We start from the raw sequence: 19353 nt of genomic DNA on the forward strand, positions 1-19353 counted from the left end.
TCTAGCATTTTTCCCTTTAGAAGGAATCATGCAAACAATAATTATTGCTTCTTTTGAGTCAAATCTCAAAAAGAATCCTGGCTGTCCCTCTAGTGGTAGTCCTACATTCCACAGAATTTGAGGAACACTGATAATGTCCCTTTCTTGGTGATATATTGGAAACCTAGCAGTCCTGTTTATGTTTTCCAAATCAGTCATCCTATGATGATAAACAATCTAGATTTAGAAAGTTTTAAGACAAACCACAATAACGTTCTAAAATTTCAGCAATGTGAATACAAATCCCATTTCTCTGAGAGTAAACAAGCCAATTTGGGGTCCTCTGCTTTCCAAGCGCGAAGGATTTCTGAGTAGTTGTGATTCAGTGTCCTCAGTTCAGTGAGCCTCGCTATGAGACGAGCAAAATGCTGTAGGTCTTCTGGATGATAAATTTTTGAATATTTGTACAAAATTTGTAAAACTGGTTCCTGTAAATTTTCCACATATTGCTTATTTTTAAGGCATGGACGATCTGAAAAACATCATCATGTACATCTTAATGAATACTGGAAAGTGGTAAAAGATAGCAAATTAATTTAAAGCAATACAGTTTGTAAATAATAAAAATAGCAAATATTTACTGGACCCTTAACATATGCCAGATATTACACTAAGTAACTTATTTCATGCAATGTCTTATTTAATCTTCAGATATGCTATGAGGTAAATTCCATTATTACCACGGTCTTTTAAACCAGCTTATTAAGATGTAGACAAGTCAAATAGGAAGAGAAGGGTCAGTAAATGGTTGTAAGAATATAAAAGCAAGTTTCAAGCTTACTTGAAACTTTAAAAAAATTAATTTCTTCAAGGGCAACAGTAAGTGAAAGGTGAAGCTTCTAACCAACCGAGAATTTCTTAACGTTTAGGCAACAATTATTTATCCAGGCATTGTGGTGGAGATGCAGCAGTGAACAAGGCAGACACAATTCCCTGCCCTCATTAAGCTTCTATCCTGAGTTTGGGAGGAGGGGGCAAGAGAAGAGACACATACACATTTAAATAGAAATATAATATGACAACGATAAGTGTCACAGAGAAAAATAAGCAGAGAAAGGGATAAGAAATTAGGGTGGAGGTGCAGTAGCTATTTTTAAAAGGATGATCAGAGGTAAGAGGACATTTTGCAGAGATCCAAGATGAAGGAGGGAGGCATGTAGCTATTCTGGCGAAATAGCTTTCCAAGCATATTTGTCAAGTACCTTACAACCTGTGGCAGGAGCCTGCTTGACATTTTCAAGTAACAATATGTATCAAAACTAATGTGGGGGGGAAAATGTGGCTGTGGTGAGGTAAGCAAAAGGGATAGTAGTAGGCAAGAATGGAAAAAACTTGGCTTTAAGCTATGTAGAATAGGAAACCGTGGAAGGGTTATGAGCTAAGATGTTTTAAAAGAATAACACTGGTCTCTGTATAGAGACTAGACCGTAGGAAGGCAAGGGCAGAAACAGGAAAGCACAAAAGGACCCTCGTTGGAATTAGGGGGCAGGAACAGGGCAGTAAGACCTGGTTGAGTTCCGGGTATATTTTGAGGCTAGTGCCAACAGGACGTGTTGCCTTTTTGATGTGGGTGTAAGAAAAAGAAAGACGTGAAGAATGAATTCACAAATTTTGGCTTGTGCAACTTGAAGGATGGAGATGCCATTTAGTAAAGATGGAGGATGAATATAGGAGGATCAGGAAGAGATCAGGAGTTCACCCTGGGATAGGTTAAATTTGATATGCCTTACTACACAAAAGTAGAACTCTTGGGTAGGCTATTTAGTGGAGTTTAGGGGAGCAGTCTAAGCTGGTATGTAAATTTGGGAATTGTCTGGGTCACCAGGGCGGCTTAGTCGGTTGAACATCCGACTCTTGATTTCAGCTCAGGTTGTGATCCCAGAGTCATGGGTTTGAGCCCCACACATCAGGCTCCACGCTCAGTTCAGGCTCAGCAAGGAGCCTGCATAAGTTCTCTTTCCCTCTGTCCCTCCCCTGCTCGCTCTCCTGCACACACTCTCTCTTTCTCTCTCTCTCAGATTAAAAAAAAAAAAAATTGAGGAGTTGTTAACATGTAGATGGTGTTCAAAGCCATGAGATGGGATGAAATTTCAAAGGTTCAAGTCAGTGAAGAAGAAAAAAGAACTGAGCCTTAGGACACTCTTACATTTATCAGCGTGAGACCTGAGGAGGAATTAACAAAGGAGATGGAAAGAGCAGTCACTGAGGAGGAAAATCACGAGAGTGTGATGTCCTGGAAACTAAGTGGAGAAAAAAAGTTTTTCAAGAAGGAGGGAGTGACCAACATAAGCCAGGTGATGAAAGTGTTCCAAGAGAGAAGGAATGATCTGCTCTGTCTGATGAAGCTGATGGGTCAGGTACAATAAGGACTAAGAATTGACCGCTGCAATCAGCAATGCCAGATTACTGAAGACCTTGACACATTATGGCAGAGTGGAAAGAAGGGGACAAAATCTGACTGCAGTGGGTTCATGAGTAAATGAGTTGAGAGAAATACAGACAAGAGTACAGAAAACTCAAAAAAAAATTGTTTCTGTAAAGTAGAACAGAGAAATTGGAGAAAAGCTGAAAGGGGATTATGGGTCAAGAAGGTATTTTTTAAGATGCAAGAATTATAGCATGTTGGTAAGCTAAAGAGTTCTCTCAAGGAGAAAGAGATTTTGTGAGACAAAATTGTTACATTTGGCATCAGTGAATAACATAATAACCACAGACATCATGATTTGATTGCCAAACTGATCCAAAGCTTTTCTTTTGAATGGTTTTTACCTGAAAAAAACACAGTTGTTGCTGCAAGGAGAGCATATTCAGTATTAGTAACATTAAGCTCACTCATTCTTCTGTAGAAGTAAAACAATGTGTTAATAAATTCTTCAGCAGTACCTAAAAAGATTAATAGCAAATGTATTTTCGTCAGAACACAGTGCAGAGTCAAACATGCTGCCATTATCGCTTTTTCTTAAAGCAGAACAATAAATTGAAACATTGTATCTGACCAATTTTTCCCATCCAATATAATATGTTGTATGGCATGTAATATTACCAGTCAGTGTAGTAGGGTGACAGTCTTCCTTGCAAAAGGGTTCCATAGAATAAATAACACCCCTATTAACACCCTGATGGTGACAATTCAGCGAGTCATCTGAATGCTTTGATACTCTCATAGTACCTAGTAACAGGGAAAATTATAAAGTCTGATTTAAAACAACTTCTTTACACAGATAGCAAATCCATTCTCTCTAATCTGTTAGGAAACATTCCCATCAAATTGTAGACTTCTAATTTTTATTACTGAAACATGAAGTGAGATTAATAGTTTAGATTTTACATAAATTTTGTGTGGAAAACTCTCCAAGGAGATTTTTCCTATGATGCCATATAATGAAAAATGGTTTCCTTTAAAAGAAAAGCAAAAGCTAGACCGATGAATTAGAAAAGCTATTATGAAATTCTATTCCTACACTAACTAGTTACAACAAAAATATAATCAGAAAAAGTAACTCAATGTATAATTTATTGCTGTATTTAATATTAACTCTTAGCATTAAGATTATGCTGGCTGGCCTTTTTTACTTTCAGAAACTGGTGAGAGACATTCTTTCAGACTGTGAAGTTGGGCCCCGTGAAGAAACATCACTTCAGTTTTTGATCCCTTGCGTAATGCAGTCTGGTCCTCAGTTGTCAAATTTTCAAATCCTTTAACAGAAGATCACATAATTGTTTGAAATCAGTAACAAAAATATACTTTTCAGGTATAAGCTTTAGTATTTTTAATTATCCATTTAGTTCTAATGTAAATCCTAAGTGTTTCTTTAGAATGAACACAATTTGGAACTTCAAATCTAGATAAAACTCTTGATTCTACATGGTAATATTTTGAAGCACTTCATCAGACCTGGATAATAATACTTTCATATGACAAGAGCAAATTGAACATAGTTTAGCCTCAAAGAATTTATTTTTACAATGAGTTATCTGTACACATGGATGGGTAAGTTTTGGCCAATTGTACCTTGATTTTTTCATATTGTACTGGCAATTTTGTTCCATGTTTTATCTAAAGTTAAAAGATACACTTAATCATATTATTTGTCTCGGTCTAAGGCCTTTGAGTCATTTGAATATTTTTAAATATTTAGACTTTCAACCACATGGTTGTTTAAAGCAGACAAAATGACCCATTCCCACCAGCTTTGCTTGAAAAATAGAGGGTTTTATTTTCCTAAATGGTCTTCATCCTTTAAAACAGGAAACTTCAGGGGCGCCTGGGTGGCTTAGTAGGTTAAGCATCCGACTTCAGCTCAGGTCATGATCCCATGGATCATGATCCCACGGATCGTGGGTTCAGCCCTGTGTCGGGCTCTGTGCTGACAGCTCAGAGCCTGGAACCTGTTTCGGATTCTGTGTCTCCCTCTCTCGCTGCCCCTCCCCTGCTTATGCTCGTCCTCTCTCTCTCTCAGAAATAAATAATAAAACATTAAAAATTTTTTAAAAAAACAGGAAACTCCAAAAAAGTAAGTATTAAGGTAATTTTTTTTCCCTCGGGGTGCCTTGGTTGCTCAGTTGGTTAAGCGTCCGACTTCGGCTCAGGTCACGATCTCGTGGTTCCTGGGTTCGAGCCCCACATCAGGCTCTGTGCTGATGGCTCAGAGCCTGGAGCCTGCTTCAAATTCTGTATCTCCCTCTCTCTCTGACCCTCCCCTGCTCATGCTGTCTCTATCTCTGTCTCAAAAATAAATAAAACATTTTTTAAAAAATTAAATAAAAAATAAATAATTTTTTTCCAAAGGTAAAGTGATTACCTGGGAGCCCCTTGGTAAAATCCACTAACCCCTGTGGGTGTAGGACCACTGTCTCTGAAAGTTGCAAAAAGCTCAGCTCAGGATTTGCATACTTCTGCAGCTAGCCAACAAAAAGAAATAAGGTTAATGAATTTTTTTCTTTTAAGTAAATTAAAATTTTTAACTTTTCAATTAACAGTTTAAATTTTCCAACTTTCATGTTGATGCTCTTGATTTTCTAACATAATTGGTTATAAATCATCTCCTGCCAGTAATGGACACATACAAGTGTCTTTGTCTCCTCTAAAGGAATTGCATATTTTTGATGAGCAGCCACAATGTCCTTAATGAGCTGATGTTCCTCTTGAGTTAGTTCCATGCTCTCCTTAATCTATAAGAAAACACGGGGGAGGGAGAGAACGATAGTGAATTCTTCTTAAAGGAGACATCATGTCATCCTTAAAGAAACAAGAAATTTTATAAAAAGAGTCTTGCCACTTTTCCAGAAGGCGTGGTGGACGATACAAGCTTGTTGTCTACTTCCTCTTCCACTTTGATGCCAGAGGAAACACTATTCTGCTTAAAATTCTTTCGAAGTCTCTTTGATTTGCATTGGATTTCTGTGAGCAAACCTGTGATACAACAAAATTCATATAAAATGTTTTAGGTATGGCAAATAACATTCTAGGAGTTGATGAAAATTGTCTTATACTGGATACACATATATAGACTTGTCTTTTCACAAAGACTCTTTCTTTAATGGCAAGGATATACACAGCAATTAAATTTACTACGTTACTTTCTCCCTTCCCTTCCATCACTACCTTCTACTTAAAAATGCAGTCAGCCTAGACATAAATTAAAAATTAATTTTGCATCTCCAAACTATAAATCTAGACCTTTTTATGTTAGAGAAATATACACATCAATTAGATCTTGGAAGCAGCATAAAACATCAATTGGTATAGCAGTTGAACTACCTTATCCGTGAGCTTTTATCTTTGATTTTCATATAGGTCAAGAGAATATTTTACAATTTTTTAAATGAGCTAAGTCAATTTTTTCCTAACAAGACAAGACAATGGTATTTTGTTATGGCAGCCTGAGCAATCTCAGACAGGGATAAAGTAAAGGATTCAGGCTGGACAGGATAACCTTAAGATCTACTCCAACCTAGAATTTTAAATAGGAATCCTTTCAGTCAATAATTTTGAAGAGCTTGGATTTTATTATAATAAGCAGTATAATATAAACAGGATATTGCATCGGTATTTATTGAACAAGAGTGTTACAATAAAAATTGAATATTATAGCAGTTGAAGGTAGCTTGAACTAAAAAGAGAAAATGAAGAAATACCAATAAAGTTTGTCCAAGTCTAGGTTAGACATGAGAAGAAAACATTAATGATAGCTTATTAAGAAAAATGAAATTTTGAAATCACCATGAGATTTTGAGCTCTGGGGAATAGGAGAAATTGAAGGAATAATGCCAAACTCTTAGTACTGCTCTGAAGATTAAATGACATCATGTAATTTATAAGCTAAAAACTCAGTAACAAACAGCTTAGGTACTCTTCTGCCTGTTGAGTTGGATTCTGACATCTATGGGTTGTTAGTAGGCTCTACTTCCCCAGGTATCAATCATGTAGGCTTGTAAAGATGCAAGACCAAAGAAGGAGAACTACTACTTTAAAATTCTGCTCTCTAGGGGTGCCTGGGTGGCTCAGTCAGTCGGGCATCTGACTTTGGTTCGGGTCACGATCTCGTGGTTCATGGGTTTGAGCCCCACGTCGGGCTCTGCACTGACAGCTCAGAGCCTGGAGCCTGTTTCAGATTCTATGACTTCCTCTCTCTCTGACCCTCTCCTGCTCACACTGTCTCTCTCTCTCTCTCTCTTAAAAAATAACTAAAACATTAAAAAAATTTTTTAAATAAAGAAAACATAAAAAAATGTTTTAAAAAATTCTGCTCTGTATAGATACATTTGCATAACGTTAAGTTAAGTAATATGACAGTACAAGGATTTCCAATTAAGAAAGAACATATGATTATTGGCAAAACTAGAGCAATATAATATAGAACAAGGTTTACAGAAATAATTACCTAGATTGGTTACTGGTCATCCTAATTTATCAGTTGCTAGAGATATAGCTTAAATCTAGACAAATATGTTAATGTTCAAAATGACAATTTGAGGAATGCATTAAGTTGAAAGATAAGAAAAACTAAAGGGTGCCTGGGTGGTTCAGTCGGTTAAGCATCCGACTTCTGCTCAAGTCATGATCTCATGGTTCCTGGGTTAGAGCCCCTCATCAGGCTCTGTGCTGACGGCTCAGAGCCTGGAGCTGCTTCCGATTCTGTGTCTCCCTCTCTCATTGCCCCTCCCCAACCCATGCCTGTTTCTCTCTGTCTCAAAAATAAATAAACATAAAATTTTTTTTTTAAAAATGAAAATCCCCCTCAAAAAAAAGAACCCCCCAAATCCACAATAATACTTACATTCTGCCAACATTCCTACTGCCTTACATTTCTTTAGTCTGCACTCCTGACATTTCCTACGCATGTACATGTCCATTTCACAGTGGCCACCATTCTTGCAATGATACACTGCATTTTTGGTGATGCTACGTCGAAAAAAACCTAATGACAAGAAAAACTACTTTTAAAATTTACGATTAGGTATCTTTAGTTGTTTTTTTTAATGAATATATACCTTCCTAGTAAAGTGACCAAAATAACTACATTATTTCAATAAAATGTGTTTTTCTATCAATAAGAAGGTTTATTTTGATAGATATTTATATTCCCTCATGATTGCTATATTGTATTCCAAGGGTATTCCTTTCAATAATCACATCCAAAAATTAAACTAAATAACTCCAACACATCAAGATTTTATTTTATCTATTTTATTATGGTTATACTATTATCATCTAAAGCATTTTTTATAGGAGGATTAGGAGGAAGTTAATGAAGGACAAAGCAGAAGAAGAAGGGGAAAAATAGTTGGGGAAACGGAGGGAGGCAAACCATGAGAGACTCTTAAATGCTGAGAACAAACTGAGGGCAGATGGGGGTGGGGGAGAGCGGAAGGGGGTGATGGGCATGGAGGAGGGCACTTGTTGGGATGAGCACTCGGTGTTATATGGAAACCAACCTGACAATAAACTATTTAAGGATAAATAAATAAATACATAAATAAATAAAGCATTTTTACAACTATGTTTTACAGAATATCAAGGTTCCATGAAGCATCTCTCTAGCTGCCTTTGAAAGAACATGTACTCAGACGAAACCTCTTTTCTTCTCTCCTCACATTTCCACCTCAACCCATAAAGGAAGAGATATCTTCAAAACTTAGTCCACTGTTCCTTCCTTTTTTATCACTCCCACAGGTGAGAAAATATTGTTAGGTTATTTGGCCTGCGACATTGAGTAGGCTGTGTTCTTTGTGTGTTGGTTTTGGTGGAGGTATCTATATTTTCTCCTTCATTTCCTAAATCCATGCATAGCAGCCCCCCTTCCCATTTCCTCTTTCATCTCCCATTCCTATGCAGTCCCCCCTGCTATCTTCTTAATCCATTCCAACCAGTAAAGTAGATCAGCTATGTTAATGCCCCTCTTGGAGGCCAGCCATACCTTTTTCATGTAGATACACTTGAGAGTGAGAGTTTAGTGATTTAGATTCAACAAAGGGAGCAGAAAGCTCAGCTGAAGTTTTCAAGAACTATGCCTCATCCTCTACCTAGTTTAAACAGCAAGGCCCTGCATTTTAGAGTAAGCAAATACTTGCCCAGCTATTCTATTCCTAAAGCTGGTACCTCATTTCCCATAGTGTTTATTTGGTTGTTCTTCGTGAGGGATAAGTTGTGAGATTCTGACAGTAAATCTTCACCATGGACTTCTGGCAGATATGTTTACCTAGTACTGCATTGGCCTCCTCATTTCCAGGTTCTGTCTCAATGTTGCATTTGTAAAAAAAAAAAAAAAGTGCAGAAGTGTTTCAAAACTTCAAAATTTTATCAAGCGCTATTTCACTTTTTGAAAATTTCTTGTCAATAATGATCTTCACTTGCAAACTTCCCATTTGTTTTCCAAAAAGCATCCCAAAAGAAATTAAAATAGGATCATAGAAGTCATTTAATTTCAAATTCCCTTCTAATGCATGAATTACACCAACCACATGGGCAGGTGTAATAGTTACCATTCAGATGCTTTAAAAATCATTTTCCTTTCCAATACTAGATTCATCTAGGAACACAGAAACCTCCTGCAATTATATAAATATTGAGGTTTATATTTAAATGTAAAAGTTTTCATCAAAAATGAAAACTAAATCAAAACTTTATTACATTCCCCTTTCATGTCTTTTATGCCACAGATTGATCACCTTTAAATATGTCCATGGCTCTCCTTGGTTTGCTTTTTCACACTTTAAAAAGTAAGGGTCTTCTTACAGGCCTAAAATTTCATGACTCTTCAGGGAGCTCTAGGACTTCAGTTTTGTTTTAACTTTATCCTTACCTTTGCAACCTTCACAAGTAAGTGCATTATAATGATATCCTGATGCTTTATCTCCACAAACTACACAGAGTTCTTCCTGTCCCTTAATTCGAATAGAAGAATGAGTTAGTCTGGACCTTTGTATTCCAGGGTATCCATCTTCAGCATCATGGTCAACCACACAAGTGGGCTTATTTAATTCACAGGAAACAAGTCCACATTCTCCACCACTGAACTGTGGATCCAAGCTATAAGTGTTGAAATGACTTTGTAAAGATTGGGACTGCAGAGCCGTTGGAAACTGGACAGTAGAATACTGGCAAAAAGGCGATTCTTGAAAATCAGTGTCGTACAGCTGATAACTGATCGGCTCTGGCAGAATATCTAGTTGTTTTTAACATAAAAAAAGAACAAATGGTAAAAAGTCAAAATCCCATAATTGTTTTCAAAAGTCAAAGAGTTTTATGCTACACAAGCAGTTAGGTCAACACGTCCACTCCATCGCAGGGACTTGCTTGTCCAGCACGAGGAGCAAGCAGTGAACTGTACTGCAATGCCTCGTAAGTACTGCCATCTCAGCGCTGTGCAGAGGTTGCCCAGGAACTGGGAGAAAGGGAAGTAGCTGCTAATGGCCTACAAACTAAATCTGGCCTCCATCTTAAATAGAAATGCATATTTCCCAGAGTTTGGAATGAAAGGTTTTCCCCATCTTTTGCATTTCCCTTATTGTGGGTACTACTATCTGTCGTACATTCAGGTCAACAAAGAAATGAATTAATAAACTGGCCACCTCCCAAAAATATTAAACTGAAATACAATTTTACCAGTTACCTGGTTATTGCAAGCAAAAATCTTTTTTTTTCTGGGGCTCCTGGGTGGCCTTGTCAGTGAAGTATCCGACTTCGGCTCAGGTCATGATCTCACAGTTCATGAGTTCAGTTTATGAGTTCAAGTCCCGCGTTGGGCTCTGTGCTGACAGTGTGGAGGCTGCTTGGGATTCTCTCTCTCTCCCTCTCTCTCTGCCCCTCCCTGACTCATACTTTCTCTCTTTCTCTCTCAAAATAAATATAAATAAATTTTTTTACTTGAACTCTCTATTTAATGTACCTTAACACTCTCCTTTGCAATTTATGGGCCTGCTTTAAATTATTAGTTTCTTTTGTGTTTTGTTGACCAGCAATTCTAACTAGCAATTATCTGGGTATAAATTCACTAACCACAAAGGGCTACTGTAAGGGTAAATAAAATACGGTATGCAAAACAAATATAAAATATAAAACAGAAAATATAAAATAGTGCTTAACAAATATCATTATGATAATTATCAGAAACTCCCAAATATCAACTTACTTTCTGCTTTCAGTGAAATTGTTAAATCTACATCCGGAAAATTGGCTCCAAATGGACCCAGGAGTACTGAGTTGCCCTGCCATATGTCTGTAACTAGTAATATTTGTACTTTTCCTGATGCTGAGTCAACAGGTGGTTAGTCTCAAAATTCTACCACCTAGGTCAGTAAACATTATAATTTTCATTAACTAACTCACATAAATCACTTGCAATCATATAGCATTCAGTCTAACGCTAAGTGTTGAATAAATGCTAATGAGCACCTGATATAAATAGAAAGGTTATCAGTAAAAACAATGTAACTTTTTTTTAAAGAAAAAGGCCCTTCTTGATTGAGTGTCAAAAGACCTTAGAATACTGACTGATGTTCCATTGTTATGAAAATCAGAGTTGAAACCCTAACCCTAACCTTAACCCTACAAGAAAACTGCCTCCTTTAAATTTATATTATAGCCTTACTCTTTTCAGAGAAAATTCCTATCTCATCCTGCATTCTATTTCTTTTTCTTTCCCTTTGATAAAAATCTTATATCAAGATTAAAATTTCAAGTATATTGAATAGCACTCTGAGCTACATTTACTAAAATGCAAGTGAACTAGCTTCAACTAACTCCTAAAACAACTTCTAATGTGCATGTTAATTCAAAAATTTTAAATTAGATACAATTTATACTATCTTGCATTTCCCTCCTTTTTTAAAAAAAAAAAAAGTTTATTTATTTTGAGAGAGAGAGAGAGTGCTCACGCAGGCACACAGAGGAGAGTCAGAGAGAGGGAGAGAGAATCCCAAGCAGGCCCCTAGCTCTCAGTGCAGAGCCCAGCTCAGGACTCCATCCCATGAACTGTGAGATCATGACCTGAGCTAAAATCAAGAGTCTGATGTTCAACCAACTGAGCCACCCAGGCACGCTGGGCTTTTCCCTCATTACGTTTGATTCTGGCTTACAATATTTTTGTATTATTGATTTTTTAAATTAATTATATTCTCTCAGAGGGAATAATTTTTTATTAAGTTTTTTATTTTAATTCCTCGTGTTGAGAATAATTTTAAGTCTTTGGTTTACTTGTTTATTTCTTTTTTAAAAAGCCCTGTTATTAATCAATATTCCACACAAAAATGTTTTATTAACTATTACACTGTAATTTTTTGTTTACATACCATAGTACTGCACTGGTTCAGTAAGACAGTACCCATCAGATGTAGTGACATAAGTATTTGCCATTCTCTGGTCCAATTCTCACTTATTCATCAGTGAATGCTGAAATAGAACCTGAAGGAAACAAAAGTTTTGTAGACTATTTGAAAGCATGATTATCAACTAGCATGATTTTATAAAAGTCCAGTACTATTTTTGAAACAGAAGAGTTAGCAGAATTTATACTAAAATTATACATTTATATTTATACTTTAATTGGAAAAATATTGAGTTTTCAATTTCTAAACACCAAATTATTAATTCTGCCAATTTCTAAAATTTAAATTTAAAAAAAATTTAAATTTTTTAATATTAATTTTTGAGAGACAGAGAGAGAGAGACAGATTGTGAGTGGGGCAGAGGGAGAGAGACAGAATTTGACTCAGGCTCCAGATTCTGAGCTGTCAGCCCGAAGTGGGGTTCAAACCCACGAACCGTGAGATCATGATCTGAGCCAAAGTCAGATGGTTAACTGACTGAGCCAACCAGGTGCCCCTAATTCTGCCAGTTTCTTACTGCTCAGCTCTTTACAAATAACTCATTAAACCTTGGTAAGAATCAATGTGGCTTTAGTTTTTTCAAAGTGGCTTTTAAAAGTGTACCAGGTTTTGGTGTCAGGCTTCATTACACTGCTTTCACCACTTACTTATCGGTCATTTATTAAACCTCTCTAAACCTTAGTTTTGTCATTTGTAGAAGAAAAATAATAAACCCGTCCTGGCAAAATTATTGGGAGAGTTTAATTAATGTATGTAAAATCCAGCACAGTTCTTGTCTTAATAACTGATTCTCACAATCGCTATTCTAATATTTTCAAGATCTCACTGTCTTAAATTTAGATGAACTAGAAAGAAAAATTAGACTTTTTCATGAAGGAAATTAAAGAGTGAGAAAAAAATGCCTTTTGCAGCACTTGTTTTATCTTCTAAGATAAAACTTGTTTATCTTCTAAGTCCTCTATAAACATTTTTCATAGTCCTGTGATGTGCTAAACATGAAGTTTGGTTCTGCTTGACTAAAATTTTTTTATTTATGAAGGCAAGTTTATGGATTACCGTGGAAAGTGTTTTATTTTTAATAGTAAAGCCTAAAAATCATAAGCTGTTATAAGAAAAATTATTCAAAATCTAAGGCTATCCTTTAATGAGGAAAAAAGTATTTATTTTTGTTATTTCCTAGAAAGGAACTCCAAAAATTTGAATAAACTTAAACAGGAAATCACAGTTTAAGAGATTGAAAATTATTGGAAGAAAATAAACGTCACTCTTCAGTCCATCGTATCTTATAGCTTTATCTTCTCTATTAGAAGATAAAGACTGTTTTCACCTTTAAAAAGAACCAGAAAAGAAGAAAATAGGTTTTAAATCACGCCAGAAAATGTATGTGACCACCTCTGAGACAGTCTCTAAGATTATATTGAAAAATCTTTCACTTGGATTTATTACTCATGTGAGGAGTTCGTGGTTAAGGTTTCTATGCCCGTGAAGATGATTCAAATAGTAATATCTCTGAAATGTGTCCCCTTTATCATCTAATAGGATGTATGTTCCTTGAAAAGCATTTAATCCCAAGTCTTCTGATGGCATAGCTCCAGTCCAATAGAACGAACATTGAATGGAAGAGATGAAGCAAAAGCAGTGCCCCAAATAAGTGCAATCTTAGTATGAAGTTTTCCTTGAAAAGTCAGGACTAAAATCAATATGATCCATCAACATACACTTCGTTGTTTCCTATATTGCAACAGGTCAATTGGCCCTCCATATAAAAACAATTCTGGGGGGCGCCTAGGTGGCTTAGTCGGTTAAGCGTCCGACTTTCGCTTAGGTCATGATCTCGCGGTTCGTGGATTCCGGCCCCGCGTCGGGCTCTGTGCTGACTGCCAGCTCAGAGCCTGGAGCCTGTTTCAGTCTGTGACTCCCTCTCTCTCTGACCCTCCCCTGCTCACGCTGTCTCTCTCTCTCTCTCTCTCCTAGAAATAAATAAAAAACATTAAAAAAAGTAAAAAAAAAAAACAATTCTGAATGCCATCCATTTGATTTAATTTGTGTAATACTTTTTAGCAATGATCCAGTTCAGTTTTTTCCAAACTTCTCTCTCAAGCCTCAATTAGATTTTATAAAATTATAAAGGAATGAGAAAAGTTGAAGTTGTTATTCACCCTTCTCTTAAAATCGCTACATTACCATGAGGCTTCATACAATATTGAATATCTGATAAAGACTGAAAATTAAAAAGTATTGGGTACTACGCTACTTACATACAGATTTTGCTGAGAGTTTGAAAATAATATAGAACAAACCAGAGGTAGCACATTAAAACAAAACTGGTAGTCCTGAGAAAGACACATAGAAGTATCCTAGAGTAATGCCACTATCAGGGTTCAAATCTCAAATAATGATGTTCTAAAACCCAGTTCTTCCAATACTGGTATATAAACACCCAGAAATTTTACCTAAAGCAGACCTGTTTTTATCAGTTTATGGACTAGTTCTATTCCAGGGCATACATGGAACATATACATAAATAAGCCTTTGATTAAAACTAAGCCTCTTAAAATATGAAATATTTCTCTCTTAAATGCTCGTAGTAATGTATTATTTTCTACATAAAATCTTTCACTAATTAAATTTTCTTCAGCCTTTTAGATGTTTACTTGAAGTATTTTAATATGTGTACATAGTAAATGAAGACTTTCAGAAATACAGTGTTCATACAATTAGTTTAAAACCACTTAAGTAAATTATTAATAACATAGAGAGAAGTATGTAATCAAAGACTTCCTATCCTGCTAAAAGTTACAATAGGCCTGGCGTGATTCTGTTTTGTTATCTTTCCCAGCAAATATTTATTTAAAAACAAAAATAAGTCAAGAGAGAAGTTTTTATCGAGAGGATCAATTTGGCATGGGCAAAGTCTGTATTTTTTTCTAGAACAGATATACATTTATTAAAAAATTGTATTTTCCACAGATTATAATAGCTATTTTCCAGAAAAGATGCTTACATCTCCTCTGCCTTAACCGTAAATCGTGCTTAGGAAACTTTCACAAAGCTAGAACTTTAACAGGAAAAACATATTGATTCCGGAGAAGTACAACTACATGATAAAGACTTCAACAGTTTTTACATTTTCACTCTTGCCATATATGTCACTTGAATCATGAATAATACCTTGCATAAAACTGATATCACTGAAAAGTAGATGGCTTCACAAGAAAAACATTTTACTTTTCAGAGTAGCCTCTACTAAAAAGAAGGAATGATAGTGCTATATGATACATAATTATGAAAAAGTTTCTCAGAGCACAGCTTCTTTGATCCAAAATTCTCTGAGCTTATTGGAAGCAAGGAACATGAAAAGAATATATTTGAATAACAGCACAAATTAAGACTTCTTGATTTCTTTACAAGAATCCGTCCTTCAGCCTTAGAATACTTGTAGAATCTTACACTGTGAAGTTTTCACATACAGTTATACTATGCAGCTTTATTGAGATGTAATTTCCATAATAAAAATTTGCTCTTTCAAAATGTACAATTCATGGTGTTTAGAATATTCGGAGTGTGCAACTCTTACCACCGCCTAATTGCAGAGCATTTTTATTACTGCAAAATGAAACCCCAGACCCATAGTCACTCCTCATCCTGTCCTCTCCCCCCCATCCTTAGCAACCAGAAATCCACTTTCTGTGTCTACGTATCTGCCTATTCTAGACATTTCATGTAAATGGAATCTTACAACTCTCTATATAGTTTTAAATTTAAAAAAACTTAATATCATGTCAAGTAATTTTCACAGCTTAAGAAAGAGAAAACAGACTAAGTGTTTAGAAAATTCATGACTATGAATTTAATGTATCATTCAGAGATGTGGAAATATCATTTGTGTTCTACTTCCATAATCGGGAAAAATTTTTATAAATATCATCATAGCATTTTGAACAGAAGTATAATTCCCTGAATACACCCTTATCAGAATATATTTCAAGTTGCCTTGAATTTACATATAATCTGCCATTTCAAAATATAAAATATAAAATAAGAATAAGTTCTTGATTAAGAACACATTTCATTTTTAAAATATGAGAGTAAATACCACTGTGAATCAACTTTCATTATTACATCGACTGTCATCTGAAGTCCAACTGCAGTTCAAAACTGCCTTGTCATTCCTCAGGGGAAACCAAGTCACTGTATAAGCTACTTAAATTTCTTGTTTTCAACGGGCAAGTGCTTTTTATAGTTTGACTGTCACGGTGACAACATAGGTTCATTCGCTTTGCAAAAATTAAATTGATGACGCTGGAAACTAAAGAGTTCCAAAAACACCCTTAAAACCGTACCGTTTAATAATAGCTTAAATTGCCAACAAAATTAACATTCATGTTTAATCTAAACAGCATACAATTATAAAATTTTGTTTTTTGAAAGAAGACAAAATACTCACAGTTAAATAGTATTACTAGAGATTGTCCTTTTCCTCACAGAATGAGTATAGATAGATCGAACAAGGACTTCAACTTTGCAGCTGGAGCAAACTGGACCTTTTCTCTATTTATCAAGGAGCCAAGAGGGGGGCTCTGCGTACACTTAGGCTCCAGACACTCTGCAGAGCAGCGCTTCAGCTCTGTCTCAGAGACAAACTTCCCGCACAATCCTCTCTTAGGTCAAAACAAGGGCAGTTATTATTTGACATAAATCAAATAATAACCAGATCGTCAGGGATAGAGGCCTTTGGGACCTTCAGGTCACACTCTCCCAGAGTTCCTTACTGTTTACTTAATAAATATTTTGTTTTCTTGATTAAATTTGACATTCCCCAACTTTGGTTACAAAACATTGGGTCTCTAGAAACTACTAAGCAATATATACAGGAAAGGAAAAACTCTCATTAACTCAAACTTCACTAATGCAGGTGTTATAACAAAATGCATTACCTACAAAATAATTGCTAATCCAATTAGACATGCGGTTAATAATTCAGATCGGTACAACGTGATATGTATACAAGTCAGCTAGTCCAACCCTCTCAAGTTTTTGGCTTAAAAAACTGCAACACAAATAGATACTACTCCGGGTTCAAGTTCTCACAGCTAGTTAGTAGCAGAGGTAAAACTCAGTTAAACAAGATATATAAATAACTTCACCATGACTTTTTTTAACGTCACTTATGTAAACAAAGTCTGTGGGATACCAGGCTCATAGTACCATCCCTATAAGCCATATCTACAGAGGCAAGGTAACAAATGTGTTCCTTTTCTAACCACTAAACTCCAATTCTTCTGGTGGTACCTCCTCTAACTCACCTGCTTTATATAACTCTAGGCTCTGGTCTCCTGCCCAATTCTACTTTCACATTAACGTAGCACAGTATACATTTCCACCTTTCTTGGCATCTGATCTTAGTCCACACCCAGTTTCTGACTCCACAACTACTATATCGATGCTGAATTCCTTAAGGGAACTTACCTACTACTGGGAAGAATTCATGGTAAAATCTGCAAGTCATATCACACAGAGTTTCGTTTAGTTTTTAAAAGAATAGGCCCTATGTCTGTGAATTTTAATCACTAAACCAAAGAACAATAGTCTCAATGTTATAATTCATTTATCTGACTATAAAATATTCCAAAAACAGACTCCAAATTATATCTTAAAAGAACTGACACTCCACTGGAAACCTTACAATGAAATAAGGCAAAACAGACACTACTTGATGTGTTTTAAAAGTAATGCTTAACTTCTAAATATTTATCAGGACCATTTGTTTCTCAAAGAAACATTTTTAAAAGAACTTCAACCCTTTCAGTATTACTGTACAAGTATCAGGAATAATTTATAAATTATCATTTTTTATTTTTTAATTGAGGTGTAATTGACATAAACTATTATATTTGTTTCAGGTTTACAACATAATTCAGTATTTGTATATGTTGTCAAATGATCAACATAATAATAAGTCATCTGTTACCACACGTTATTACAAACTTTTTTCTTTTTTTTTCTTTTTTGTAACATTTTTATTTCTTTTTTGAGAGACAGAGACAGAGCGTGAGTGGGGCAGGGGCAGAGAGAGAGGGAGACACAGAATCTGAAGCAGCTCCAGGCTCTGAGCTATCAGCACAGAGCCCGAGCCGGGGCTCAAACCCACGAACCATGAGATCACGACCCGAGCCGTAGTCAGATGCTCAACCAACTGAGCCACCCAAGGGGCTCCGACAAATTTTTTTTCTTATGATGAGAGCTTTTAAGATCTACTCGTTTAGCAATTAGAAAATGTGCAGTACAGTATATTATATAGTTGCCATCCTGTTCATTATTTTATTTTATAGCTAGAAGTTTGTGCCTTTTGATCCCCTTCACCCATTTTGCCCACCCACCCCCTCCCCTGGCAATCACCAATTTGTTCTATGAGCCTGGTGGTTTTATTTTGGTGTTTTGAGATTCCACATATAATTGAGATCATACGATATATGTCCTTGTCTGACTTCATTCACTTAGCATGATGCTCTCAAGGTCCATCCCTGTTGTTATATGTTATCTATACAACATTATATATATATATATATATATATATACAATGTTTTCTTTATTCATCCATCTACCAATGCACACTGAGGTTGTTTCCTTATGTTGGCTATTAGTGTTTTCATTTTTTTTTTTCAGATAAATACCCAGAAGCATAATTTATTGATCATATAGTAGTTCTATTTTTAATTTTGGGGGGATTCTCCATAATATTTTCCATGGTGGCTGCACCAATTTACATTCCCACCAAAAGTGTACAAGGGCTCCCTTTTCTCCACATCCTCATCGATGCCTGTTATTTCTTCTCTTTTTGGTGACAGACATTCTAACAGGTGTGATATGATATCTCATCATGGTTTTGATATGCATTTCCCTGATGATGAGTGATGCTAAGCACCCTTTCGTGTACCTGTTGGCCACCTCTATATCGTCTTTGAAAAAAGTGCCTATACAGGTCCTCCACCACTCTGTAATCAGATTGTTTGCCATTGGGTTATATGAGTTCTCTATATATTTTGGAAATTAACTCCTTATCAGATATGCTATTTCCAAATGTTTTCTCCCATTCAGTAGGTTGCCTTTTCATTTTGTTGGTTTTGAGTCTTTCCTTTGGTGTGCAGAGGCTTTTTAGTTTAATATAGTCCCACTCATTTATTTTTGCTTTTGTTGCCTTTGTTTTTGGTGTTAGATCCAAAATATCATCACCAAGACCAATGCAATGAGCTCATAGTCCATGTTGTCTTCTAGGAGTTTTATACATTACTTTTACCATTCAGATAATTACCAATTTTAACCTTACTGATAACTATAATTATTAGTTTCTGTATTCAGTGATGTATCTCAAAGGCTCAATGATTCAAACTTTTCATTAATTCATATCACCACGCCCACTTACACCCTCATTCCACCCTTACTATATCTGAAATATTACAATTCACTGGCAACAAGCTTCCTCAT

The 19353-nt window shown here is 35.7% G+C and overlaps 1 protein-coding gene across 1 annotated transcript; it reads right to left on the reverse strand.

Annotated features, from left to right (window-relative positions):
* Positions 1 to 82: 82 nt before the first annotated feature.
* LOC120243075 (bile acid receptor-like) lies at positions 83 to 11896 on the reverse strand. Its single transcript, XM_039249099.1, has 10 exons — positions 11833 to 11896; positions 9345 to 9707; positions 7320 to 7460; positions 5316 to 5452; positions 5107 to 5211; positions 4842 to 4941; positions 3613 to 3735; positions 3083 to 3208; positions 2809 to 2922; positions 83 to 511 (listed from the first exon to the last, which is right to left on the reverse strand). Exons 1-10 carry the CDS (start codon positions 11894 to 11896, stop codon positions 264 to 266), a joined length of 1521 nt encoding a protein of 506 aa, XP_039105030.1. The 3' UTR covers positions 83 to 263.
* Between the last annotated feature and the right edge of the window lie 7457 nt (positions 11897 to 19353).

The sequence above is a fragment of the Hyaena hyaena genome, unplaced genomic scaffold, assembly GCF_003009895.1.
Source record: "Hyaena hyaena isolate Hyena2069 unplaced genomic scaffold, ASM300989v1 scaffold_330, whole genome shotgun sequence".
Lineage (NCBI taxonomy): Eukaryota > Metazoa > Chordata > Mammalia > Carnivora > Hyaenidae > Hyaena > Hyaena hyaena.